This window comes from Vulpes lagopus, chromosome 23, assembly GCF_018345385.1.
Source record: "Vulpes lagopus strain Blue_001 chromosome 23, ASM1834538v1, whole genome shotgun sequence".
Lineage (NCBI taxonomy): Eukaryota > Metazoa > Chordata > Mammalia > Carnivora > Canidae > Vulpes > Vulpes lagopus.
This window is the reverse complement of record NC_054846.1, coordinates 12248789-12272853: the sequence shown is the minus strand read 5'-3', so window position 1 is coordinate 12272853 and position 24065 is coordinate 12248789. Positions and strand designations below refer to the sequence as shown.

At 36.7% G+C, this 24065-nt stretch overlaps 1 protein-coding gene across 1 annotated transcript in view; it reads right to left on the bottom strand.

Moving 5' to 3' along the window:
• The window catches only part of DCHS2 (dachsous cadherin-related 2), a 228275-nt gene that overhangs the window by 58623 nt on the left and 145587 nt on the right, over nucleotides 1-24065 (bottom strand). Inside the window, exons 6-12 of the mRNA XM_041737820.1 lie at nucleotides 22125-22312; nucleotides 20713-20812; nucleotides 17004-17161; nucleotides 14830-15673; nucleotides 12461-12700; nucleotides 1998-2132; nucleotides 1582-1791 (exon numbers count right to left, since the gene is read on the bottom strand). Coding sequence (XP_041593754.1) covers nucleotides 1582-1791; nucleotides 1998-2132; nucleotides 12461-12700; nucleotides 14830-15673; nucleotides 17004-17161; nucleotides 20713-20812; nucleotides 22125-22312 — 1875 coding nt within the window. The remainder of the gene's footprint in view (nucleotides 1-1581; nucleotides 1792-1997; nucleotides 2133-12460; nucleotides 12701-14829; nucleotides 15674-17003; nucleotides 17162-20712; nucleotides 20813-22124; nucleotides 22313-24065) is intronic.

Genomic DNA, 24065 nt, shown 5'->3' with positions numbered 1-24065 from the left:
GAATTTCAGAGTAAGTATTTAGAAAATCTTACAGAGACTTGATGGAGTTATTTTATGTCTGTATAATACCATCACAGATTTATAACTCTGGGGCTTGCACTTTGTATGCCTTGTGTTTTTTCTCCTCAGAGTAATTCATATTTATCGCATTTTACAAAAGTTTCAGCGCACAACAGATCGAAAATTAAAAAAAAAAAATAGATCCAAACCCTGGTCCTTAATCACAGATTGTTTGGGAAGTTCTAGAAAACAAGCAGAGTTTACAAAGGAAAGAAAATACCCAATGCAAAAGAAGCAAAATTGGGCTTGCTTATACAAATTAGTTTGAAAGGGCATTGTTCTTCTAGATGACAATACACATATGCCCTTGGATGTAATAACTCCACTTCATTTATCATAAGGAAATAATTGGGTAAGTGTTCAACTGCAGCATTTTTATAATAATACGACTGCTATTATGGTCAATATCTAAAAGACCATAAAAGGGAATGGATGAAATAAGTGATATTTTACATATGCAGCAATAAGAGACATCATTTGAAATGCTAACATATATGTATATTTACTGATATGAAAAGATCACATAGTATATTTAAAAAGGACTTAAAAATGAGGTAACAAGATAAAATTGATGTCTCCATTCACTAAGGTTCATGGAGAAGTGTGTTTCAAAACAAATGAGTTACCTCTGCAAGAGACAAATTTTTGTTTTCCATAAATCTGTATATATTTTCTATGCTATTGCAATTATGTATCATCTTTATAATTAGTCAAAAAGGCAATAAAGCCATTCTTATTTTGGAGTAAAATTGATGGTATGTAGAAAACCACTGGTTATGGATTTTTAGCAAATAGAAAGCGATAGCTTTCAGAAGCTAGTCCCACAACTGTTTTTACAAGAGCTGAAAGCAGCTTCTCCCCATCAGATGCAGTCTCTGAAGCATTACTTTCTCCTCAACTTTTATCATTCTACGTGCATGCCGACATACGCCAAAAATCAGATTCTTCGATAACTTTTTCTTTTAGATGAATAAGAAGATGTGGCTCTCTCCATACAAATGCTAACGTGATTTTGCCAGAAAGTTTTGTGCCTCTGTTTCAAAGGGAGCAATATCATAAAATGATCTTCTGGGTAGAATTTCCTACAGACTCTGATCAAGGGTGGGATGTGGTTGTAGATCTTAAGTGATACGCTGGTATTCAGATCTAGGAACTGTCTATTTCTGTGTCCTCTAGGTTCCATTTAAGAAAGAACTAACAGAAGTCTTGATGGCTCAAAATAATAAAAATATTAGTGATCATATGAAAGACACAAAAACAGAAAAAAAAAAAAAGTTATGTGTTCCATCTGCACATCCAGTAATGTTACCCTAGAAAAATTTACCAGAGTTGTTGAGGGGAGATTTAGGAATTTGAAAGCCAGTGGCTCAGGGTGTCTGTGGAAAGGACACACGTGGCACCAAACAGCCCTTACTGAGTGTGTATTCCTTAGACACTGCAACACACACCACATAGAGAATAACCACCGGGGTGCTCCTCGGAGTATGTTCTGAGGGGAATTTTTGCGGAGCAAATACTTACCAATTATGTGATATCTGACAGCTCCATTATGGCCAGCATCCATATCAGAAGCCAAGACAGTGTAGAGAACCCCTGGCTCTTGGTTTTCCAGAACCTCGACGTTGTGACCAGGGACAGTAATATCCGGTGCATGGTCGTTTTCATCTTCTACAGTACAGAGAATTGTTGTGGTGCTGGATAAAGAAGGCACCCCTCCATCTCGTACGAGTACTGATATGAAATAGAAGGTGGCACAGATTGTGGCCATTAATTCATGCCTAGAATATATTGCCCCAAGGAGACCGCATCAGACCAAACTAACTGGTAGCACTGGGTCAATGACATTGTGCTTAAAGACACTCTACAGAAATGTAAAATTTCACCACTAACCTCCTGCTGCCTACTTTTGTTTATTAGCATAGTCGGGGATCCCTTACCTCGAAGCTTGAAAACTTCCTGAACCTCTCTGTCAAGTGTGGCTGTCGTTACTACCTCTCCGGTGTCAGGATTTATCTTGAACAACCCAGATGAAGCACCTGGCATGATTTCAAACTGAAACTTGGCATTGATTCCTTGAGAAAAATATAAAGAAAAACTTACTAATTAGCTCTCTGGAAACCATGTTAGGCCATAGATGAAAAAGGCAAGATACTAAACAACCTTCAAATAAAGGTAAAACACACACACACACACACACACACACACACACACACACACACACCTTTTGCTGTTCTTGCTAAATAAAAGCCTCATGGGCTGAAATGCTTGATTTTCAAAAGTCTTAGGAGACTTCCCCACAGTGAATGCTTAAGATTTTTTCCCTCCCATAAAAAATTTCTTATGAGTGCGCAACCCTACAATATATTCCTAATTACTCCTTCTAACACCCCTGATTGTGATTTAATGACATAATTGTAAGCTTAGGGGGCAAATGACAATTTCTGTAGATCGACCTCTACTTAAAAGCTTGTACTTGGTTATGTTCGATTTATTCTCCAGCACAAGAGGCAAGCACATAGGCTTGCTTATATGCATATTTTTGTTTTATTTTCTACTTAGTATTTAGTCTCCTATCTGGAGTGAGAGGTGTGGTGCCACATTAGCATGCATTTTGAAAACAACGCTTCCTATTTTTTTGTGGTCTCATGTCTTCTCTGAGAAAAATATCATGTCATTTCCATCACTGATTACGAAAATCATTCATGCCATTAATTTAATGAGTTCATCCCACACTCTTGTAGCTTATTTGCATCTTATACGAGTCTCTTTTAATTATTTTCCTATCTTTTTTCTTCACTTACAATAATCTACAAATAGACATGAATAGACGTAGTACTCAAAACATATGATTTCATACTTCAACAGAAGATAAAATACATTTTTTGGCATTAACAAAAAACAAGAACAAATTTCAACTACAAATCCCATCTTTCCAGCCTTAAAAATTTTCATTCCACTATTTACTGGATATAATACAGGACTGAGTGCTGGAGGGAGCAGAATGGAAGTCTAGTTTTATGTAAGAATGAATATGCGTGTCTTCTTACTCTGTCACTTGAAAGGATATTTGACATAGTCTTCAGGCATATTAATGACCTTAAGAGGAAAAAAAAGCCTAATAAAATATAATCAATATATTTGATTTGGTATGGTCAGAGGTCACCAAAAAATACCATTCAGTCAGTAGACATTAGGCACATTATTCCATTAATGATTATTTAATAAACATAGTGATTATTTTGGTCACATAATGGTCACATAATCTCTTCTACAGCCAAGACAAAAATTCTAAAAATCCCAAGTAAAATTTGTTATTCCTGTCTGTCTCTTTGTACATTAGGAAAATGGAAGCAATACCATCTCACACCTACTTTCCTGTTCCTCAAATACTTGGTGAACAAAAATAGATGTCAAGCACAGTGCTATTTGCCCAAAAGATGGCAGTGAATCAAACAGATATGGCCTCTGCCTTCAGGGTACTTACATGGAGAACAGCACCTTTTAATTTGGGACCCTTTATTTTTGAAATCAATTCACTCATTTGTTACATGATTTTATCATACATTATGCATTATGTTATATTTTATACATTACATTATATGTTATTTTAAGACTTATTTAAAATATTTGATATTTTAATTCCCAATACAAATAGACATGAATAGACGTAGTACTCAGTATGAAGTATGATTTCATACTTCAACAAAAATTCTTTCTTCTTTCTTACTTGTTAAATCCTATTCATCTTTAGAGGCTCAGCTTATGTAGAAGGCAACCATCCTTTCCTAGTGATGTCTATTTTTTTTTTAAAGATTGTATTTGAGAGAGGGAGAGTGAACAAACCCAGAGAATGTTTAACATAAACTCAAATCTTTATGTCTTCCCTCCCTCTCATTGTCCTCATCATTCTGTAATGTATTTTACCATCTTACCCAATACGTTACTTTTTTCTTTTAAGTATATTTTTTTAATATTTTATTTATTTATTCATGAAAGACACAGAGAGAGAAGTAGAGACATAGGCAGAGGGAGAAGCAGGCTCCCCATAGGGAGCCCGATGTGGGACTCGATCCCAGGACCCCAGGATCACAACCTGATCCAACGACAGATGCTCAACCACTGAGCCACCCAGATGCCCATTGTCTGATGTGAAAGGAAGGAGCAAAGGGAGAGAGGTGGGAGGGAGAGAGAAAAGAGAAGAGAGAAGGAGAGGGGAGAGGAATTCATTCTACCTCCTGCCCAATTCACTGTCTTTGGATTCTATCCATTTGCAGATAACACCCATGTATCTACACAGAGCTCCAGTCATGTGATTGTTTTGCTTGCTCATTCATTCATTCATTCATTCATTCATTCATGTGTTCATTCATTCACTTGTTCATTCATGTAATGCATATCTACTGAGTGCCAGGCACTGGAAAGATACCCTTGAGTAATAAGTAATTATTTTGGTCCTCAAAGTTCCCCTTTAGAGGGGGGACAATTAAATCAATGAATTACGGACAGTGTGGTAGGATACTTGAAATCACTAAGGAAGTGGACCAGGGAAGACTCGCCCCAGGTAGACAGTTTGTTCATTGATTACTTCATTAAATAAACATGTATAGAGAGTGATAGCAGGTGCCAAGGTACTATGCCAAGTTCTAAGACTACAACTGCCAGCAGGAAGACAAATTCTCTCCCCTAACAGTGCTGGCAGGATAGCAGTGCACACGGATAAGTAAGCAGGCCATTATGATTCCATATAAGACATCCCTGGGAAGGGCACCTTGGTGGCTCAATCAGTTAAGTGTCTGCCTTCGGCTCAGATCATGATTTCGGGATCCTGGGATTGAGTCCCACGTTGGGCTCCTTGCTCAGTGGGGTATCTGCTTCTCCCTCTCTCTCTGCCCCTTCTCCCCACTGCTCATGTTCACTCTTCCTCTCTCAAATACAATCTTTAAAAAAAAAATAGACATCACTAGGAAAGGATGGTTGCCTTCTACATAAGCGGAGCCTCTAAAGATAAATAGGATTTAACAAGTAAGAAAGAAGAAAGAATTTTTGAATATATTCAAAGTAAAATCCAAACACCTTAGCACAGTCTAGGAAGTCCCATATGATATGGGCTCTGCTTATTTCCCCACCTCTTCTCACATGCTTGCTCGCTATGCTCTCGGTCCGCTGGCTTCCTTTTTCCTCTCTGAATGTACTACATTTCCTTCTGTCTGAGTCTGAGTCATGGTTGTTTCCTCTGCCTGCTTCTCCCTCAGTTCTTTCCATGGCATACTAGTCATGAAGCCATTGTGTGTCAGGTGTGTATGTATTTTGCCCTGCTCTGCCTTGTGATGCTAGGTCCAGGGACCCGCAAGCCACATTTTTCTCTTGCCAATCTCCCCTCTCCCTGGGTCTGCTGCCAGGGGACTCCGAGGGGAGAGTGAGAGTCAGCAGGAAAGGAGGTGGGACTCCTGTTTGCTCACTATCCTTGCTGGCACTGTCGCTGCACCTGCGGCAGCAAGCTCATGGCTCTGAGTCTTTGAGAAGTCCCAGAACCAGGCTCTGCAAGACCTGGCCTCCCATTTTCTCTTTAGGTGCTCTCTCTCTCTCTCTCTTTTTTTTTTTTTTTACAGTCGGATAACCTTGACCTCTTCTGTTCCCCAAGTGTTAGGGGTGCTGCTAGATGTTCCTATGGTGATTTCTCCTGGGTTACTTCCGGATTCCCTTTTTGCTTTACCCAGCCTTCAACACCTGTATTAGAATCTCTGGTGGTCCTGACAGCACCTGACTGCTGGACTACTTGGCAGCAGGAGTAGGTCTGAGGTATGAGGGATTCTGGGTTTGGTTATGCCTTGGCTTTGCATGCAGTGCTGAGTTCTTTGACCAGAGGAAATGGAACACCAGTCTTGTGGTGATATCATAATCAGTGAAATTATCACCTTTGTCGTTGGTGAAGAAATCACAATCGAAGAACCCCAGTTCTCCAGGGGACCAAATGACTCTGGCTGTAGGGGAGTACAAGGGAGTGTGATGGGAGATAGCTAATCTCTGCATGTACTAGGAACTTGCACAAAGAAAACAAACTCAAGCTTTCAACTTGCAGCTCAGTCATAGTTAAAAACCAGAATGCTTCTTTTTTTTTAAAGATTTTATTTATTTGACACAGAGAGAGACAGAGAGAGAGAGAGGACAAGCATGAGGAGCTGCAGAGGAAGAGGGGAAGCAGACTCCCCACTGACAGGGAGCCCAGAGTGGGGCTTGATCCCAGGACTCCAGGATCATGATCTGAGCTGAAGGCAGTTGCTTAACCAACTAAGCCACCCAGGTACGTCCAAAACCAGAATGCTTCTATATGAGCCCTAAATCTCCTGAGGATCAGACCCAAACCGAGTGGCAAATACAACAGGTAACTTCCAGCAAAGAGATGTTTATTCACATAAAGACCCATGACTATAGTCATCCCAACTTTTGCAGGCAGTCATATGCAAATCTGACTCTCTTCTAAAGAATGGCAGGAGTTTTCTAATTTTATTGGAATAAACCTAGGGAATCTGTGTGCAAGTCATTTCTAAGGTTGTGAGACTCAGGAAAATAAAATAGAACTTTGGTTTAGGCTGCAATTATTGGTGTCATGTGCTTAGCAGAGATTCTGAATTGAATGTGTTAGTTCATATGGTTCTTTATTTCGAAAGTTTCTTTTTTTTCAAAAAAGATTTCATTTACTTATTCATGAGAGACACAGAGAGAGGCAGAGACACAGGCAGAGGGAGAAGCAGGCTCCCTGTGGGAAGCTCAATGTGGGACTTGATCCCGGGACTCCAGGATCATGCCCTGGGCTGGAGGCAGATGCTCAACCGCTGAGCCACCCAGGTGTCCCATCAAGAGTTTCTTTGATGGACTGATTCAATAATGGCCTATCCTCACTAAGGTGGAGATGCCAGATCTCTTGCATACTGTATAGTAAGCATCCAAAATCTTGAAGAACCAGAAATGTTAGGGCACGTTTACCATGTATGACATGCCTACCACCTTACCCCTATAACACTTCCCAAAAGTTCAGAGGACTCTCCTTTATAAAGATCCTGGGGAAGACATTGGTTGGAGGGATCCCAACATTCTGTAAAAGCCCTCTGCTGGCTGGCCTCTGGATGCTGTAAATGATGGTACCACCGGTCTTAAGACCATCTTTTGAGATCAAACACTCTAAACCAACTTGAAAAAATAATCAAAAATGATTTGTTTTTACTCAGCAGAAACGATAGAGGACATCTTTACGTAAACTCTTCCACTATTAGCCATCATCTATTTGGCAGAGATATTGCTCATCTTGGCATCCAACAGAACATCATATTGATCTACTATGTTGATGACATTATAATTGGATCTAATGTGCAGAAAGTAGCAAGTAACTTAGATGTCTTAATTAGATATATCTATTAGTCCAGCTGTTGGCAAATTACAGCCCACTGGCCAAATCCAGCACATCCCCACTTGGGTAAAGTTTTACTGAAACACACCCATACTCATTTCATTATGTATTATCTACTGATGCTTTCTTGGTACAAAGTCAGAGTTGAGTAACAGAAATTTTGTGGACTGCAAAGCCTAAAATATTTATTATCTTACCCTTTACAGAGAAATATTTGCAGGGCTGGGTCCTGGAGTCAAGGGTGAGAGAGTGACAGCAGTTGAGGATAGAGAGGAAAGCTAGAGTCACTTCATAAAGTGCCTGGCTGTTAAGCAAAAGAAAATAAAACTTCATCCTCAAAATCATGAGGAATTAATAAAAAATGCTGACCATGGAAGTGTTATTTTCAGATTACTTTTGAGGAAGATCATTTTTCGTGAATCCCTCAACTGTACAATGCTCACACAACTCAAAGTTCTGAGGCAAAAACAGGATCATGGCTGACTGATTGAATGAAGGAATAAATAAATGAATGAATTCTGAAGAGTGAAGGCAACTTGAAGCAGCTCCAGTTTCTCTGATCACAGAATCAAAAATATTTACTGAGCTCTTACGTCTTAGCTTGCACTGTCTTAGGGATCTGGGATAACAGTGAATAAAACGTGTCCTGAATCCATGAGAAGTTCACAGCGTAAAGGGCAGGCAGATGAGTGAACAAGGAAGCAATTACAATACCCTGTATTAAATGAAGTAAGACTCAATCAAAGTTTTAATAGTGACTATCTCTGTGTGAGTGAAGTTATAAGTGGTTCTTCTTTTTTTCTTTTTCATGGTTACTATTTCATTAACTCTAAGACGCATTTCCCCCCACATTTTAACATTTCTGAAGTTAGATGAATTTTATAATTAATGATGTTTTAGAGTCGGTAAAACATGAAATAGTGTCATGGCAGCGTTTCTCCCTTTCATTCAAATGCAGGCTGTTGTGCACAGTTGTAATCCAGCACAGGACATTTTCTAGAACATTAGTTCTGGAGTGAATTCAAAATAAACCCAGACAGAGAATACAGTTGGCCCTTGAACAACAGGATTTGAACTGCATGAGTCCACTTACATGCAGATTTTTTTCAATAAATACGGTACAGTACTGTAAATGTCTTTTTCTTCTGATTTTCTAAAAACCATTTTTCTTTTCTCTCGCTTACTCTATTGTAAGAATACAGTATAGAGGGGCACCTGGGTGGCTCAGTTGGTTAAGTGTTTGACTCTTGATTTCAGCTCAGGTCATGATCTTGGGGTGGTGAGATCGAGCCCTGTGTCAAGTTCTGGAGCTCATCGCTCATGGGGAGTCTCCTTGAGTTTTTTTTTTCTCTCTCTCTCCTTCTTTGCCCTCTCCCTCTCCCACCCCGTATCCAAAAAGAAAAAATACCATATAAAATACATATAACATACAAAATATGTGTTCATTGACCGTTGATGTTATCCATAAAGCTTCTGGTCAATTGTAGCTATCAGTGGTTAAATTTGGGGGGATTCAAAAGTTAAACGTGGATTTTTGACTTATGGGAGGGGCAGTCAGCACCCTTAAACCCCAAATTGTTCAAGGGTCAACTATACATTCTTTTATGGAATGGAGAATAAGATCTCATTATGGAATTTGGCATTTTTGCATGGCAGTGTGCTGTTAAATTATTTTGTATTCACCACTAGTGAGTAAATACATCAGCAGGGGGTGAGTCATCTTCCCTGGTAAGGCTCCCTTTCTCTGGGGACTGGGGGAGGGGCGCACTGGGGGTAAATGTTTTCTCACTAACAATAGAACTCTTGTTGGTGGTACCAAAAGCTGTAGCAGTTTTAATATCTTAGTTAAAACCTGGTAGTTGTTTTTCCCTTTTAATACACGAAAAAACTCATGTTAGAACTAGTGTGAGTCATACATCATAAACATGCAGCGCTCGAAGTCCCGTGGGGTTTGAATGCCAAACAACACTCTAGGCTTACGATGTTAAAAACTGCATTGCAGAGTGCTAGAAAACACATGTTCAGCTTTCTAGTATTAAGTAATACTATCATATTTTTAAAAATATATACTATAAAGTAAACCATTCATAAATTCCAGTGTGATGCCAGTTATGTTAAAATCTTGACGATGATATTTAATTCTTATGCATAATTCGTTTTCATTTTGGGGGAATGGCTGGACCAGGACAGACACTCAGGCTTTCAGTTTTAACCCAACAAGCAGACATAAAAAACAAAAAACAATAACAAAAGATTAAGGGAAAATGTATTCAAAAGCACTTGCTTAACAGATCTGACCTCATTAAAAACACTGAGATTAACAGTAAACCTAAATTGTCTCCACAACATGTGGAGGTACATGAGACTCTTGAAGATGCTGATGTGTATTTCAAACATCCATAAATGCAAAGCCAGCAAAACAATAATTTTGCATCTAAACCCTCCATCAGGCAAACCATAATCTCTAGAATAATGAACTCTTCAACGAACAGTAACACTTCACATTTCACCTGGACAGTAAAAATCAGAATGCATATTTACAGTAATCATTTTTAGTTGATATATGCAAAAATTTGAGAGAAATGCTTTTCACTCTCTTCAGACATTAAAAGGAGGGATTCCCTGGTAGTGTCCATTACCAAAAATAAAATTAATAAGATAAAGTAACATCAAAGACAAGAAGCATTTTACATATTTTAATAATTGCTGATGAGTAACTATTGCACTGATCCACATCAGTGGCAGGTTCAGCATAGGTCTGTGAACCTTGTGAAATAGTTTCTGTGCTGCCCAGAGCCCTATAGTGCTCAATTTACACCAGAGTACTCTAAGAGAACTTTATTGAACTACTGTGAAACACAAAGCTGATGTATATTTTCCATTGTTTCTATCACCCTAAAAACCATACTGCCAGAAATGTGCTAAATGAATTCTGTAAGTACAAGCTGGGAGGGGCAATTGTTACCACTCTCCAGTCAAGTGTCTTTGAGCATAGTAAGAAAAATTTTATGATCATACTGCCCCATTCTGGTCAAAAGAGAAAATTAGGTTAGTCTTTGAAAAGAAAATTTTTGTAGCATCATATACAATGCATTTCATGAGAAGATGATGTTTTCCACAAGGGCAAAGCATCTAAAATGGTATATAATTTAAAAGCTCAAGGATATCTATCTATTACCCTTTAGACGAACAATTTAGGAAGAAAATGCTACTGTTAATGCTATTCTTTCCATGGACACCTCTATTACAATTCTTGTAATAAAAATTATACTGATTACATAATGCCACTTGCTATATATGAATGTGAATTTAAAAAGATTGGCTTATTCATGGATTAGAGGAATTAATATTGTTAATATGTTTGTACTATCCAAAGCAATCCACAGACTCAATGCAACCCCTAACAAAACTCCAGTGGCATATTTCATAGAACTAGAACAAATAGTTCTAAAATTTGTATGAAATCACAAAAGCTCCCAAAAGCTAAAGCAATCTTGAGAAAGAACAAAGCTGGAGGTGTCATGCCCCCTTATTTCAAACTATACTAAAGTTATAATAATCAAAACAGTATGGTACTAGGATAAAAACAGACACACAGATCAATGGAACAGAATTGAATGCCCAGAAATAAACCCACACATATATGGACAACTGTACACCTGAAACTCATACAACAAAAAGAATATATATATACATGAGGTACAAAGGCTGGCTTATTAAACTATTTCTATTAAATCAGATGGGGAAAACTGGTATATGCTTTCAATGACAAATATTTCACCATAATTTTCAGAACTATTTTGTTTAAAATATAGGACACCTGGGTGGCTCAGTTGGTTAAGCATCTGCCTTTGGCTCAGGTTATGATCACAGAGTTCCAGGATCAAGTCCCTCAGTGGAACAGGGAGTCTGCTTCTCCCTCTGTCCCTCACCCTGCTCATGCTCTCTCTCACACTCTTCCTGTATCTCTCAAATAAATAAAAAAAGGTCTTTACAAATTTTTTAATTAAAATATAAACAATATTATTAAAGTTATTGAACCTTAAATACCAAAAAAGTCACAGTGATATTGAAAAGCAACTCTAAGACATTTACAAATTCCTAGCTATAGTAGCTATTCACTTCAAAGTTATTTGTCTGGACATAGTGGCTGATATTAATAAGAATAATAATAGTAATGACAGAAGTTGACCTTTATTGACTACTTATTGTGCCAGTCACTGATCTTAGCTCTTTACATGTAATAACTCATTTCTACTCATAACAGAACTAAAATTTAGGCCCTATCATTATCCCCATTTTCCAGAAAAGCTAACAAAGCAACAGAGAGAATTAGCTACTTATTCAAAGTTATACAGCTGAACTAAAGGGTAGCTCTAGGATTCAAATCCAGGCAATCTGATGCTGGCATCCTCTCTCTTCCATTCTGCTATATATACAGAGGGGAAATACAGATCCATTTACCTTTTTGTACGTAATGTATCTAATCACTATACTCTGAATAATATGTGATATTTTGTCTATCTATTACCCCTTAGATTATTATAGATGCAGTTTATTATCAAGATCAAAAAAATTATATGTTAGTTATATATCACTCTACCATAAATAATAATGTAAATAAATAGATACAAATGCCATATAAAAAGCACACATAACTGAAGGGTGCCTGGGTGGCTCAGTCAGTTGGTTGAGGCATTGGGCTCATGCTCCGTGGGGGAGTCTGCCTGAGATTCTTTCTCCCTCTCTGTCTGCCTCTCCCCCCTCATTGCATACTAAATAATAATAATAATTCATAACAAATAATCTTTTTTTTTAAAAAAAAGCACACATATCTTTACATGGGAATGGTCTTTATGTGTATGGTAATCAAAGAGGTATTAGAAGTTTGAGATACCTAGAAATTGTCTTCATTTTCCCAGGCCATAACTAGTTCAAAGTATGTGAATTTTTGTTTTTAGTATTAATCACCAAGTTTCTATGTTTTTAAATTACCTGAATCTTTGTCCATGGCTTCAACCCTTGTGACAAACTGCCCTGGATTTTGGTTCTCTTTAACTGAAGCTTCATACAGGTTCTGCTGAAACACTGGTGCCTCATCATTTATATCAAGAACAGTAATTGTCAGAGTTTGAGATGAAGATAGTGCCGGTATGCCATCATCCAGGGCTAGGAGGGTCAGAATGTGCTGAGCTTTTACTTCATAGTCCAAAGGACAAGTGGTTGTTAGTAAGCCTGATTTGAAAGAAGAGAAAAGCAATATAAAACATTTTCTAGAGAAGTTGTGCTTACTCTACCTTTGTCTAACACGACTAATTTGCTAAAGATTCAGAAACTTTCTTCGTTAAAGAATAAATCTTATTAAACCAATGTTAAGTTTCTATATTATCAAGAATAAAAAGATAACTTTTTAGTCAAAAGAGTCATTCTGGTTTAAATTGTAAAGATGAATGAGAATTCAGAAATAATCTATCATGTATCTACGGAGATGATTACATCAAAATTATTTTTCTACTTTCATTAAAAAAAAATCTAGATGAGGGGTGCCTGTCTGGCTCCATCAGTAGAGCATGTGACTCTTGATCTCAGGGTAGTGAGCTCAAGCCCCACACTGGGCACGGAGCCTGCTTAAAAAAACAAACAAACAAATCTAGGTTGAAACAGTAAACTCCTCCATGTCAAATGACACTTCATGTTTAAAAGTGACTAAGCTACAAAAAGGTGAGTATGTCTACATTCCTTAGGATAAAGAGGTATAGTCTCTTTATACTATCTCAGTTAACTATCTTGTTTTACTAACAAAAAAATACAAAGACTCTTTAACTCAGGAAATAAACTTCACAGATAAAACGTGTCTCCATCCTACTGCCATTTAAGCAAATAACTCATCTAAGCAAAGTGTTATAAAGTCTGGCACACGTACAGCTGTCCCATGATTCCAATAATCCCATTTTTTTTTCTTTGAGGATTGCTGTTTGCTTCTTTAACACATGCTCATCCTATGAGCATTCATAGGATTGCCTTCAAATAATTAAAGAAGCTTACCAATTCAGATTTTATAATATAGGTTTTCAATAATTTCTTATTTCAGAGCCAAAGCCATTGCAAAACTCACTGTATCTTCTTCATAAGAAATGTGAGCTTTGCAAAGAAAAATAGCTCGTCTCCTCTGAATGCATTCAGCAATGATCATTTATGTCTTTGAAAAATACCTCAAACTGAAAGAGCTAGTACAATTGCTCAAGAGTCATAATACCTATATTACTGAGGCACGACTTTAATTTTATCTATCCTCTTTAACAATCTGAAATAGACTCTCCTTAGCCATGTTGGAAAACAGTTTAAGTATCATTGAAACAGGTCCATGGAGACCCCAGCTCTAACAGAACTCAGCAACCGGGTCTGGACTATCTCTCTGTCAGTTAGATTTTTAGCTGGTGGTCATGCATGCCTCAGAATGGAACCATATGTACAGGATTTAATAAATATTTTGATGAAATTTTCCAACAGTATATAGCTAACCTATCATCATGACTTCCAAATCCTACACATTCAGTCCCATTCCAAATAACGTTCTTAACTAACAGTTGGGCCAAATGGTATGCATCTGAGATGTTTTTTTTCTAAGACTCTCTAGTTTTGAGAGAATGAGATGGTAGTCCATCTCTTCCATATCTCCTAAAAATCAGGTTGAGGGATGTTCATTTCCAATTTCACAAGAATGATATTTTATACATGTAGCTTTCCATCAAACTGCATCAGAACTTTTAGTAGATGTTATCTGGCAACATGGTGACAGCAAGACAAGTGAAGTGACATTTCTACAGTGTGGACAGTGAATAAATGCCTCTGCAAAAAATAAAATGTTATGGCTGATGTGAGAAGTAAAGGTCTTAATGCCCAAATCAACCCAACCATTTAGAGATACAGTATTTCCAACTATTTACAAATGTATATTCGTACGATCTTAAAGATAAGTTTCCATTCTAAAGTCTTTGAATAATGCTGATGGTTAGTCACATTTTGCCTTGACTCATTTTGGTCCCACCTCCTACCCTGAGAGGACCACAGTGCAAAGTAGCAAACAAGTTTACTACAAGCAACAAACAAGTAGCAAACAAGTTTACTCACCCCATGAAATATGAGCTAGCCACAAAGCATCATCAATATTAGCAAGCAGGCCGATTACAGGTGGCTGTTTGAGTACAACCTCTGTGCCTTTCCTATACGTAAGTTAACCAGTAAATCAAGTCAAGTTTCTTTAAAGCTTACACATCTTGAGAACTGCCATTTTAACAGAGGAAAATGAAGAGGACAAATGTGAGCAAGCGATCAGAACTTTAACTGATAATGGCAGACAGTACCTGATGACTCATCTAGCATAAAGGCCATGTTTTCATTTCCTGAGAGGATACTGTATGTTATTCTTCCATTCCTTCCTTCATCTGGATCTTGAGCTGTGATGTGGTGCACCAAAGAGCCTACCGTGGCATTCTCTTTGACGTGGGCAATGGGGAAAGACATAAAAGTGGGGCTGTGGTCATTGACATCCAAAATCATGACCTTTGCCATCAGTGATCTCAATCGCCGGTCTGTCACATTCACAGCCTGATCCGATGCAGTTATTGTCAGGATGACAGTTGGAACTCTCTCCCTGTCAAGGGGGGATGCAGTGACTAATGTGCCAAATGAGGGGTGAATGAGAAATGGACTCACTCCAGGGTGGTGGGATTCAATGAAGTACTGAATTCTACTGTTCAAAAAACTGCCATCCCCATCTTTGGCATTGAAGACATGCACCAGGGTCCCTACAGGGACGTTCTCTTCTACGCTTATCACAATGAGCTCTTCTTGGAAAGATGGGGAATGGTCATTCTGATCCTCCACATCAATACTAAGGAAGACTGTGCTATTCAGGGGAGGGGTTTTGCTATGGTCTTTGGTAACCACCCTGAAAAGGTAATGAGATGTCATTTCATAATCAAGTTCCTTAGAAAGGAACAAGTCCCCTGTTGAGCTGTCAATTTCGAAGTGGCCATCCTTGTCATCTGCAGCAATACTAAAATGTAACTTTCTGTTCTGATGTTGTTGAAGGTGATCAGGTGACTTTATCAAACTCATTATTTTTGCAGGCTTCAAGTTTTCAGGTAAGACTAAGTGTCTAATATTCTGAGAAATGATAGCTCTCCCTTTAGATAATGGTATCACCTGAAATAAGAGTGGAAAGGAGCTGTTAATTTAGGGTCCTTTTAAACAATTGAATCAATAGATGCGATGATACTATTTTGGAAGCTAGTTCCTTCCATTTGTATAATACGTGTACGTTAATTGGTGAGAAAATGTCTTTTTCAATGATAGAATCACATTATGTCTCTGAAGATTGAAAACTGCATAACATCTAGGAGATAAGAAAGTACAAAATTTTCCACTTCCCTGTTTGTTCTAATGTGTGAAATAAGGTTTGGTGAGACTATACTATAGTTAAGTTGAATTGTAGCTTTGTGATTCTCCAATGAGAATGTGGGATAAATGGTTCTCCAAATTACTCTAAATCCTAGAGACCAATATATCCATAATGACAACATCTGTGCACATTTATGTATCATGTGTCTTTGTTTATCTGAAACCAGAGCCTTGGAAATATTACGATACAGAATTTTCTCCTAACCCACATATCCTCAATCAATAAAGAATATAATTTGGAAACAAAACTCTTGGAGATATATATATTCTTGATTATTATACATATCTTCATTAATATTACTGGTCATTATGTGCATGAGTAAAGAAATCTAGCTATGCACAGTCATCTCATTTTTCACTGGTTAGTGTGAATTTTTCCTACAGTGAAGACTTCCCACAAGTTGTTTGCTTATTATGATTAAAGCAAAGCCTTAAAATATGGTTCTCAAGTGACTTTTCTAAATTTAAAAATAATTACAAACAACTATGTGATTTATTATGGACGACTTGTTTATATACAAGTTGCTCCTGCAAACTTACCAGGTCCTTGCAATTAGGAACAAGTGAAAGACAAGACACCTTTTTGTTCTTCATAAGCAAAGCAACATAAATGCCTAGGTAGTGATAAAGGTGAATACCTTGTCAGGAACTGTACAGTTAAAATGAAAAGTTATTGGGGTCTAGTCATTTTTCAAGTGATGATAAAAAGACACAAAATCTGCAATGCTCTCTACGAATAGCATTAAGATGTTTAAGGTACCTTCATAGTACACATTTGTATAAAAATAAAACAAAAAGCGGGATCCCTGGGTGACGCAGCAGTTTGGCGTCTGCCTTTGGCCCAGGGCACGATCCTGGAGGCCCGGGATTGAATCCCACATCGGGCTCCCGGTGCATGGAACCTGCTTCTCCCTCTGCCTGTGTCTCTGCCTCTCTCTCTCTCTGTGTGACTATCATAAATAAATAAATAAATAAATAAGTAAATAAATAAATAAATTTTAAAAAATAAATAAATAAAACAAAAAGCTTCTGAACATTTTTTTCCCCACACTTTATGGTGACAATGGAACATTACCTGGATATTAATGACTGCCTGGCCTTGAAGAGGAGGCACTCCCTGGTCACTGGCAATTACAGTCATCCTGTAGGAAGGTCTATAATCATATGAAAGGATTGTGGTAGTTCTTATTTCACCACTGTTGGCATCAATCTTGAAGTGATCAGAACTGTCTTCTATACACATACACACACAAATGAAGAAATTGATGTTAACCGACAATGCAGAAAACAGAGAATCTGCACATACCTGTGATAATTTGGAAGATTTGCTTCTTTTAAGCTCTGTGAGTGTATGAACATAAAATAATATTAAACAGAGAGACAGGAAACATGACAAATTTTAAATGTTTTATTATGGAAAAACTCCAACATATATAAAAGTAGATGGAATGACATAGTGAACTCTTATGTGCCTGTCACCTCACTTCGATAATTATCAACTCATGACCAATCCTTCTTCCCTACTCATTCCTCTTTACCATTCTCTTTTGAAGCAAATCCCAGATATACTATCATTGGAATGGTTCATTGTGGAAAATCAGGATAAATACTTGATGTTAAGCTTTTATTTAATAGTGTTCAAAATAGTGGATTGGTTCACTAACATCCTCCTGCACTATGATCATTAAAAGTTTGTTTAGTTTCTGTTTTAAGAATCATAAGCATGAATTTAAACACATTAGCAGTGTTGAACACTAAATCTGAGACTATGTACTATATGTTGGCTAATTGAATTTAAATTAAAAAATAAAATAAACACATTAGCAGAGTTTCAATCTATTGCCATTATTATTCTTATCAATGCTCAAATTGTCCCATCTTTGAACATTGGAATTCTCTTGAAGTTAATTCCCAAACTTTTCCTATATGATCCTAGTAGTCTTTAGTAGCCTCCTTATATCTGGTGTGACAAAATGGTACAGACGCATCTTGTAAATTTCTTGTCCAAGACCTGGAGTCAGCCATTTTCTTCAAGGACTCCTGGTTCCTTTTGATGGAACACGTTGTTAGGAGGCCATACTCTGAACATGAGGGGGTGCTTATTGCTTCTGGGCCAATCATAGTTTCTAGGCCTTTTTCAGTGGACAGAGAATACACACATGCACACACTAAAATATATCATAAATTCATACTGGTACTTCTAATCAAATTGATTATACAGGGTTTTATGCTGTTGTTGTTAAATAACAGGCTTATATTCTTTAATAAAATCTAAACACTTCAAACAACCCCCAAAAAACTCAAGACGAAGCCTCAGCTAGTCTCTCTTTCATCACTTTGTTCCAGTTTGATGAATCATTATCACAGAATAGATAATTTACCAGTTATAAGAAATATAAAGACAAATAAGAAAGAACTCCTGCCCTTAAGAAAGTTAGAGGGTAGAGCAGGAAATTATGTAACATCTCTTAGTTGTGATTTATATGCTTTGATCCATTTATTCATTTTGACATCAATACCGAATGAAATTTTGATAAATGTTATATCTGTATTTGTTTACATTATTTTATTTAATTTCTTTTCTTTCTTTTTTTTCTTTTTAGAGAAAGAGAGCACACGAGCTGGGGGGAGGGTCAGAGAACGGATATAAAGAATCCAAAACAGACTCCATGCTAAGCGTGGAGTCTGACATAGGGCTTGATCTCCCAACCCTGGGATCATGACCTGAGCCAAAATCAAGGGTTGGACACTTAACTGACTAAGCCACCAGCCACTCTGTATTATATTTATTTTTAACTCATTATTTTTTTCTTACATTTTATAGTTGGCTCTATTTAGCAACTGGATGAAGTAAAAGCAATGGTATAAATAATATATACCATCATATGTTTTATATTGCTACACCCCAAGTATCATTTAAAAGCTAATTTTAAAAAATTTCAAACATTTGAAAATATATGATGAACCATGAAAACACTTCCAAATTAGTGAATTCCCCAAATTCTTCAAAAATTTTAAATAAATAACATAGTATCACTACCTCAGATGATCTGGGTATACCCCCAAGTCTCATTCCCCTCCTTCCCTATATCTAGCCTCTTTTCTAAAGTGGTGGTTTATTTTTCTAGTCCATATATTCATGAATAACATATAACCTGGTTTTGTTTCTTTCTAAATAATGGTATTATAGCAGGATTATATTTTAATATACTAATTTCTGTGTGTGTGTGTGTGTGTGTGTGTGTGTGTGTGCAACAGGTTCATTACCATTGAATATGTTGCCTTTAGGATCTTGAACTTTCCCAAGCATGAACGTAATATGCTTTTCACATTTTTTGTTTAAAATCCTTTGTTAATATTTTATAATTTTCTACATAGAGGTCTTGAATGTCTATTATTGAAATTTTCCTCTGTATGCTCCTTTTAGGATGTTCCTGTTTTGCGGGGCTTTAAAACATATAATGTGAGGGGCTCCCTTTAAGAAAAATGGGACAATATTACAAATATAAATTGTCCACTCACCCTTACTGTCATCCAGAGTAGCTCTTCAAGTAAAGGGACCTGAAACTTAAACTTTATTACTTCATAGCAAATCTGCCCCAATACCCTGTAATGGTAAGCAAGAGCTTTGAAAATATGCTTAGTTTGTAAAATGCTAGCAATTTTTTGGGGGGGTGCCTGGTGGCTTAGTTGGTTGAGTAATGGACTCTTGGTTTCAGCTCAGTTCATGATCTCAGGGTCGGCAGAGTATCTGCTTGGGAATCTCTCTCCCTGCCCTTCCCTCTCTTCTCTCTTTCTCTCTAAAATACATAAATCTTTGGGGCACCTAGGTGGCTTAGTGGTTGAGCATCTGCCTTTGGCTCATGATCCCCGTGTCCTGGGATCAAGTTCTGCATAAGGCTCCTCACAGGGAGGCTGCTTCTCCCCCTGCATATGTATCTCTCTCTCTCTGTGTCTCTCGTGAATAAATAATAAAATCTTTAAGAAAAAAGTAAAAAAAAAATACTTTGAAAATATAAATAAAATGATAGTGATATTTTTTAAAGATTTTATTTATTTATTTATTGAGATAAAGAGATAACATTGGGAGCAAGAGATAGCATTATGTCACATTTTGTGACAAACGTGACAAAGCAACAAAAATCTTTAAAAATATTTTATTTTATTTTATTTTATTTTATTTTATTTTTTTATGAAAAAATATTTTAAAATGCAATGCCAACTAAAGGTAATCATCAGAATAAATCTGAGATCTGTGCATTCTAAAAGAAAAACATAAACATGAGACTTTTTCAATGAAGCTCCAACATACACTCATATATAGGTACTGTGACGTTTTCTAAGTATGATTTACTTTGACCTTAAGGATATTTAGTCTTCATAGAGATTCATGGATATTTAGCATTCACAATCATATTTCTTTATACTTAATATCAATTTTAATTCACTACTACTTTAATTTTAATAAAAGTATATTTGTATTTCATATTATTGAAAATAATCCATTTAAGATGGATGTTTGGTTGGTTTCTATTTAAGACAGAAAAACTACTATAATTTTATATTAAACTTTTAAGTTATTTAAAAGTGAAGGTGATTCTGAATAATCACAAATGCATTTTTTTCAATGAAAAGGTGATTCTGAATAATCACAAATGCATTTTTTTTTGGTACCTGGTATTGTTTGCAACATTAACCATTTTCCCAGAAGAGGGTAGATAGTTGGAGGACAAAGAGGAAATTCTAAAAGGAAATCCTAATCCTTTATGAGGGGTGACTTTTACCTGAAGATACTGAATATACAACTTCTGCATTGTTTCCTTCGTCAAAATCCTTTGCAAACACAGTTGTAACCAACATATTTACTGGTTGGCCTTCCAGAACCTATCATTAAAACAAATGGTTTAAAAATTAGTGAATTTTTAGAAAGAAATATGAACCTTTAAGTGAAAGAACATGTTGCTACTAAGCTTCTTAAAAACTATGTTAAAATCCACCCACAACTCAAATATCTACCATATAAAAGCTTTATATGTGCAAATCCATGAAAAGAAACAACACTACAAATTTGAATAAATTTGTTCAAATTCAGTTTGGGCAAGTTATCTGCAGCATTTGAATTAATTTTGAGAAAAAATCAAATTGACTAAATAATCTTAGATTTTGTATATATTTTAAGATTTCTAGCATCTTCTCATTTTTTAAAACATCCAAAATATGCTAAAGACAAATGTAAACCTTTTATTTCAGGAGACCCATCCCTTCAGGTAACATAACTCATTAGTTAACAGGAACTTTCATGGAATACTGAAATTTACATATGGAACTGAAATCCATGTGTAGAGTCCTGCTGCCATGTGCTCTTTTAATGATAAAATTAAAATCAAAATGCTACTCAAATCAAAATGATTTGCTTTGATAGAATTTTCTTTAAATACAGCTTTGGAAGATGACTTTAAGTTATTAACTGTCTCAGAGCCTTTTTTGAGTTATTCAATATACATATCTGAATACAATTTGAATGTCCAATTCAGTTGTTTTGGAGCAACAGCTTCCAAACCTTTTATTCAAATAACCTATTAATTAAACAAGTATAAACACCTCCAAGATCTATTTATTATGTACATGAACATTCTAATTTATTATGTATACGATAAGACATAGAAAATATGGAAATGAAAAAGATGAAATAATATAAATGTAATTAGAAATTTCCACATGTGCTACCAAAGATTGAATTTTATAATCTCTGGTTGTATGTCTTTCTACTTTAGAGGTAAAGATTGCTCCCCTATATTTAACTAACCAGCTTAGTGATGTGTACCAGTTGCCCATAAGGAGATCTTCATAAAGATATGCATGCAAATTACTGGAAAAACAATCCATTATTTGAGCATTACTGGTAATGAGGCACCATTATGTTTGCAAACAACAGGCAAAACTACATTATCATAAAACAAGATGTGTGATCCCAAATAACACATATGACCATTTTATTTTTTCTTAATTTGTGGAGCTTTGTGCGTTTTTTGATTTTGTTTTTGACTCGTGCACAATTTCTAGATCTTCTGGAAATGTATGCATTGCCACACCAACACTGATTTGCTAAATTCACACTTTTTACCACAAGATGGTGCTCAAAACAAACGACTAAGAATATTACAAAATCATTGCAAGGCTACTTCACTCCACAAACCTTGATGTGTAATTCCTTCCCAGGGAGACACTGTGGGAAATACGGTCTGTTATCATTGATGTCAGTAACTGAGACATAAACCACCATGGTGGCATTTCGTGGTGGGGAGCCATGATCAGTCACTAGGACAGTCACCTGATGGTGTACCTGATGCTCGTGATCCAATGCCACCCAACTGATAAATTCACCTAAGAAATACAGAGTAGAACAAAAGAGGCCATCACTATGTACTAAAATTACCACACCCAAGCTAATTCACAGGAAGGAAAACCAGATACAAAATTCAGAGTAAATGCACAGTTCTAAGATGATGTAAATTAGTAGTTTGTCTCGACTGTTAATTTTCTGAAGTTTCTCCTGAAAATGCCACTTTAAATTTGTCAAACTGTCTACCATCCGCTATTTAAACTAAAAAAATGAAGTCATAAAAATAAATGATAAAATATTCTGTGGGAATTTAGTAGTAATTTAGGAGATTTAAAATTATGATATATCCTTCTTCATACTCCTATACAGAATAATGAAAAGCATCCCAGCTCTGACATTACAAGTTCTGGGTTTGGACCCCAGTTTCTCCACCTCAGACATGGAAGGATCTCTCCCTAACCTACCTCTGAGGGCTACCAGAAACAAATACAATGTTAAATTTAAAAATATTTTGTAAGCTGTAAATTATTACAAATGTGACAGTTGTTATCATTACTTTAAAATCATGCCAAAATACCTTCCTGAAAATCAAATACATTCTGTAGGCAATGGTTTGTCTTTGTAAATAGTTGTTTTTCATTATTATGTCACAAAACATATGTGAAGCAATGGATAGTGACTTCCCAAATGACTCAATGCTTTGCAAGCCTTATTGTCCATGTTCTTTCTCAGAACTGCTTTCTAGCAACCTTCCTCATGGTTCAGCCAGAGACTCAGGTGTAAAATCATAGCTGCCTCTACCTGTTGCAAAGGACCATTGGAAGCCACATAGTCTCACCCGACAGCCCAGCTGTAGAGTTCCACTGGTCATGGTTTCCCTCACCATTTATGGAAATATCTATTAGTGAGAAAGTCAATATGAAGGAACTTCTAGCTAACATTACCATTTCTAAGGTTGGCTTTACCCCCTTCATCCAAATGAAAGGACAGTAAAAACAAAGAATGAAATCAAGAACAGAAAGGAATATTCACATTGGGTAAGTTGCTGAATTGCTGAGCTTAAATGCAGTGTTTACTATATACATCTAGTATATAAGTTACATTTATATAGTGTTTGCAAGAAGTGTGATTTTTAACAAAAGTCATCTACCCAACAACTGCATTTTAAAAGTGCCAAACTAATTCTCCTCTGAAAACACTAAATCCTGAATGGCAAGCAGCTTTTTATCCAATGAGCCAACTCTGATTGACAAGTAGCAGTTTGGAGGTCAGTGGTGTAAAAGACTTTGAAGGTCAGTCTGGAACTGGGCATGGGGACGCCAACACAGGCCTCCATGGGAGCTAGTCCCAGAGCACCCTCTGAGCTAGGCTCAGAGCACCAGGATGTGGAGATGTGGAAGACCGGCACACCTGCCATACTCAGAAGGGGGCCCCTGACCCCTGTATTGGCACACTGTACCCAGCCCTCGTGAACTGGAATCATTTGCAAGAAGGTAGTCTTGTAATCCCCTTCATAGGCTTTAACTCTTTCCTTCTCAGAGCAGGAATTATCTCCTCTATTCATGGTAAGGAAACTGAGCTCTGAGGTTAAGCTACTTGCTTGAAGCAATTCTAGGAAAGGACACCTGGTCTTCTGAATCTGGACACTGGGCTAATTGTAGGATAGAGAAAACCATGGGGAAACCAACTGTATACTTTATTTAAAAAAAAATCAAGTGAAATAGAAGACCTTGGAAAACTACCTAGCATGTGAAGTCAAGAGCCAGCAGATCATCCTGTACTGCTGTGCAGTTT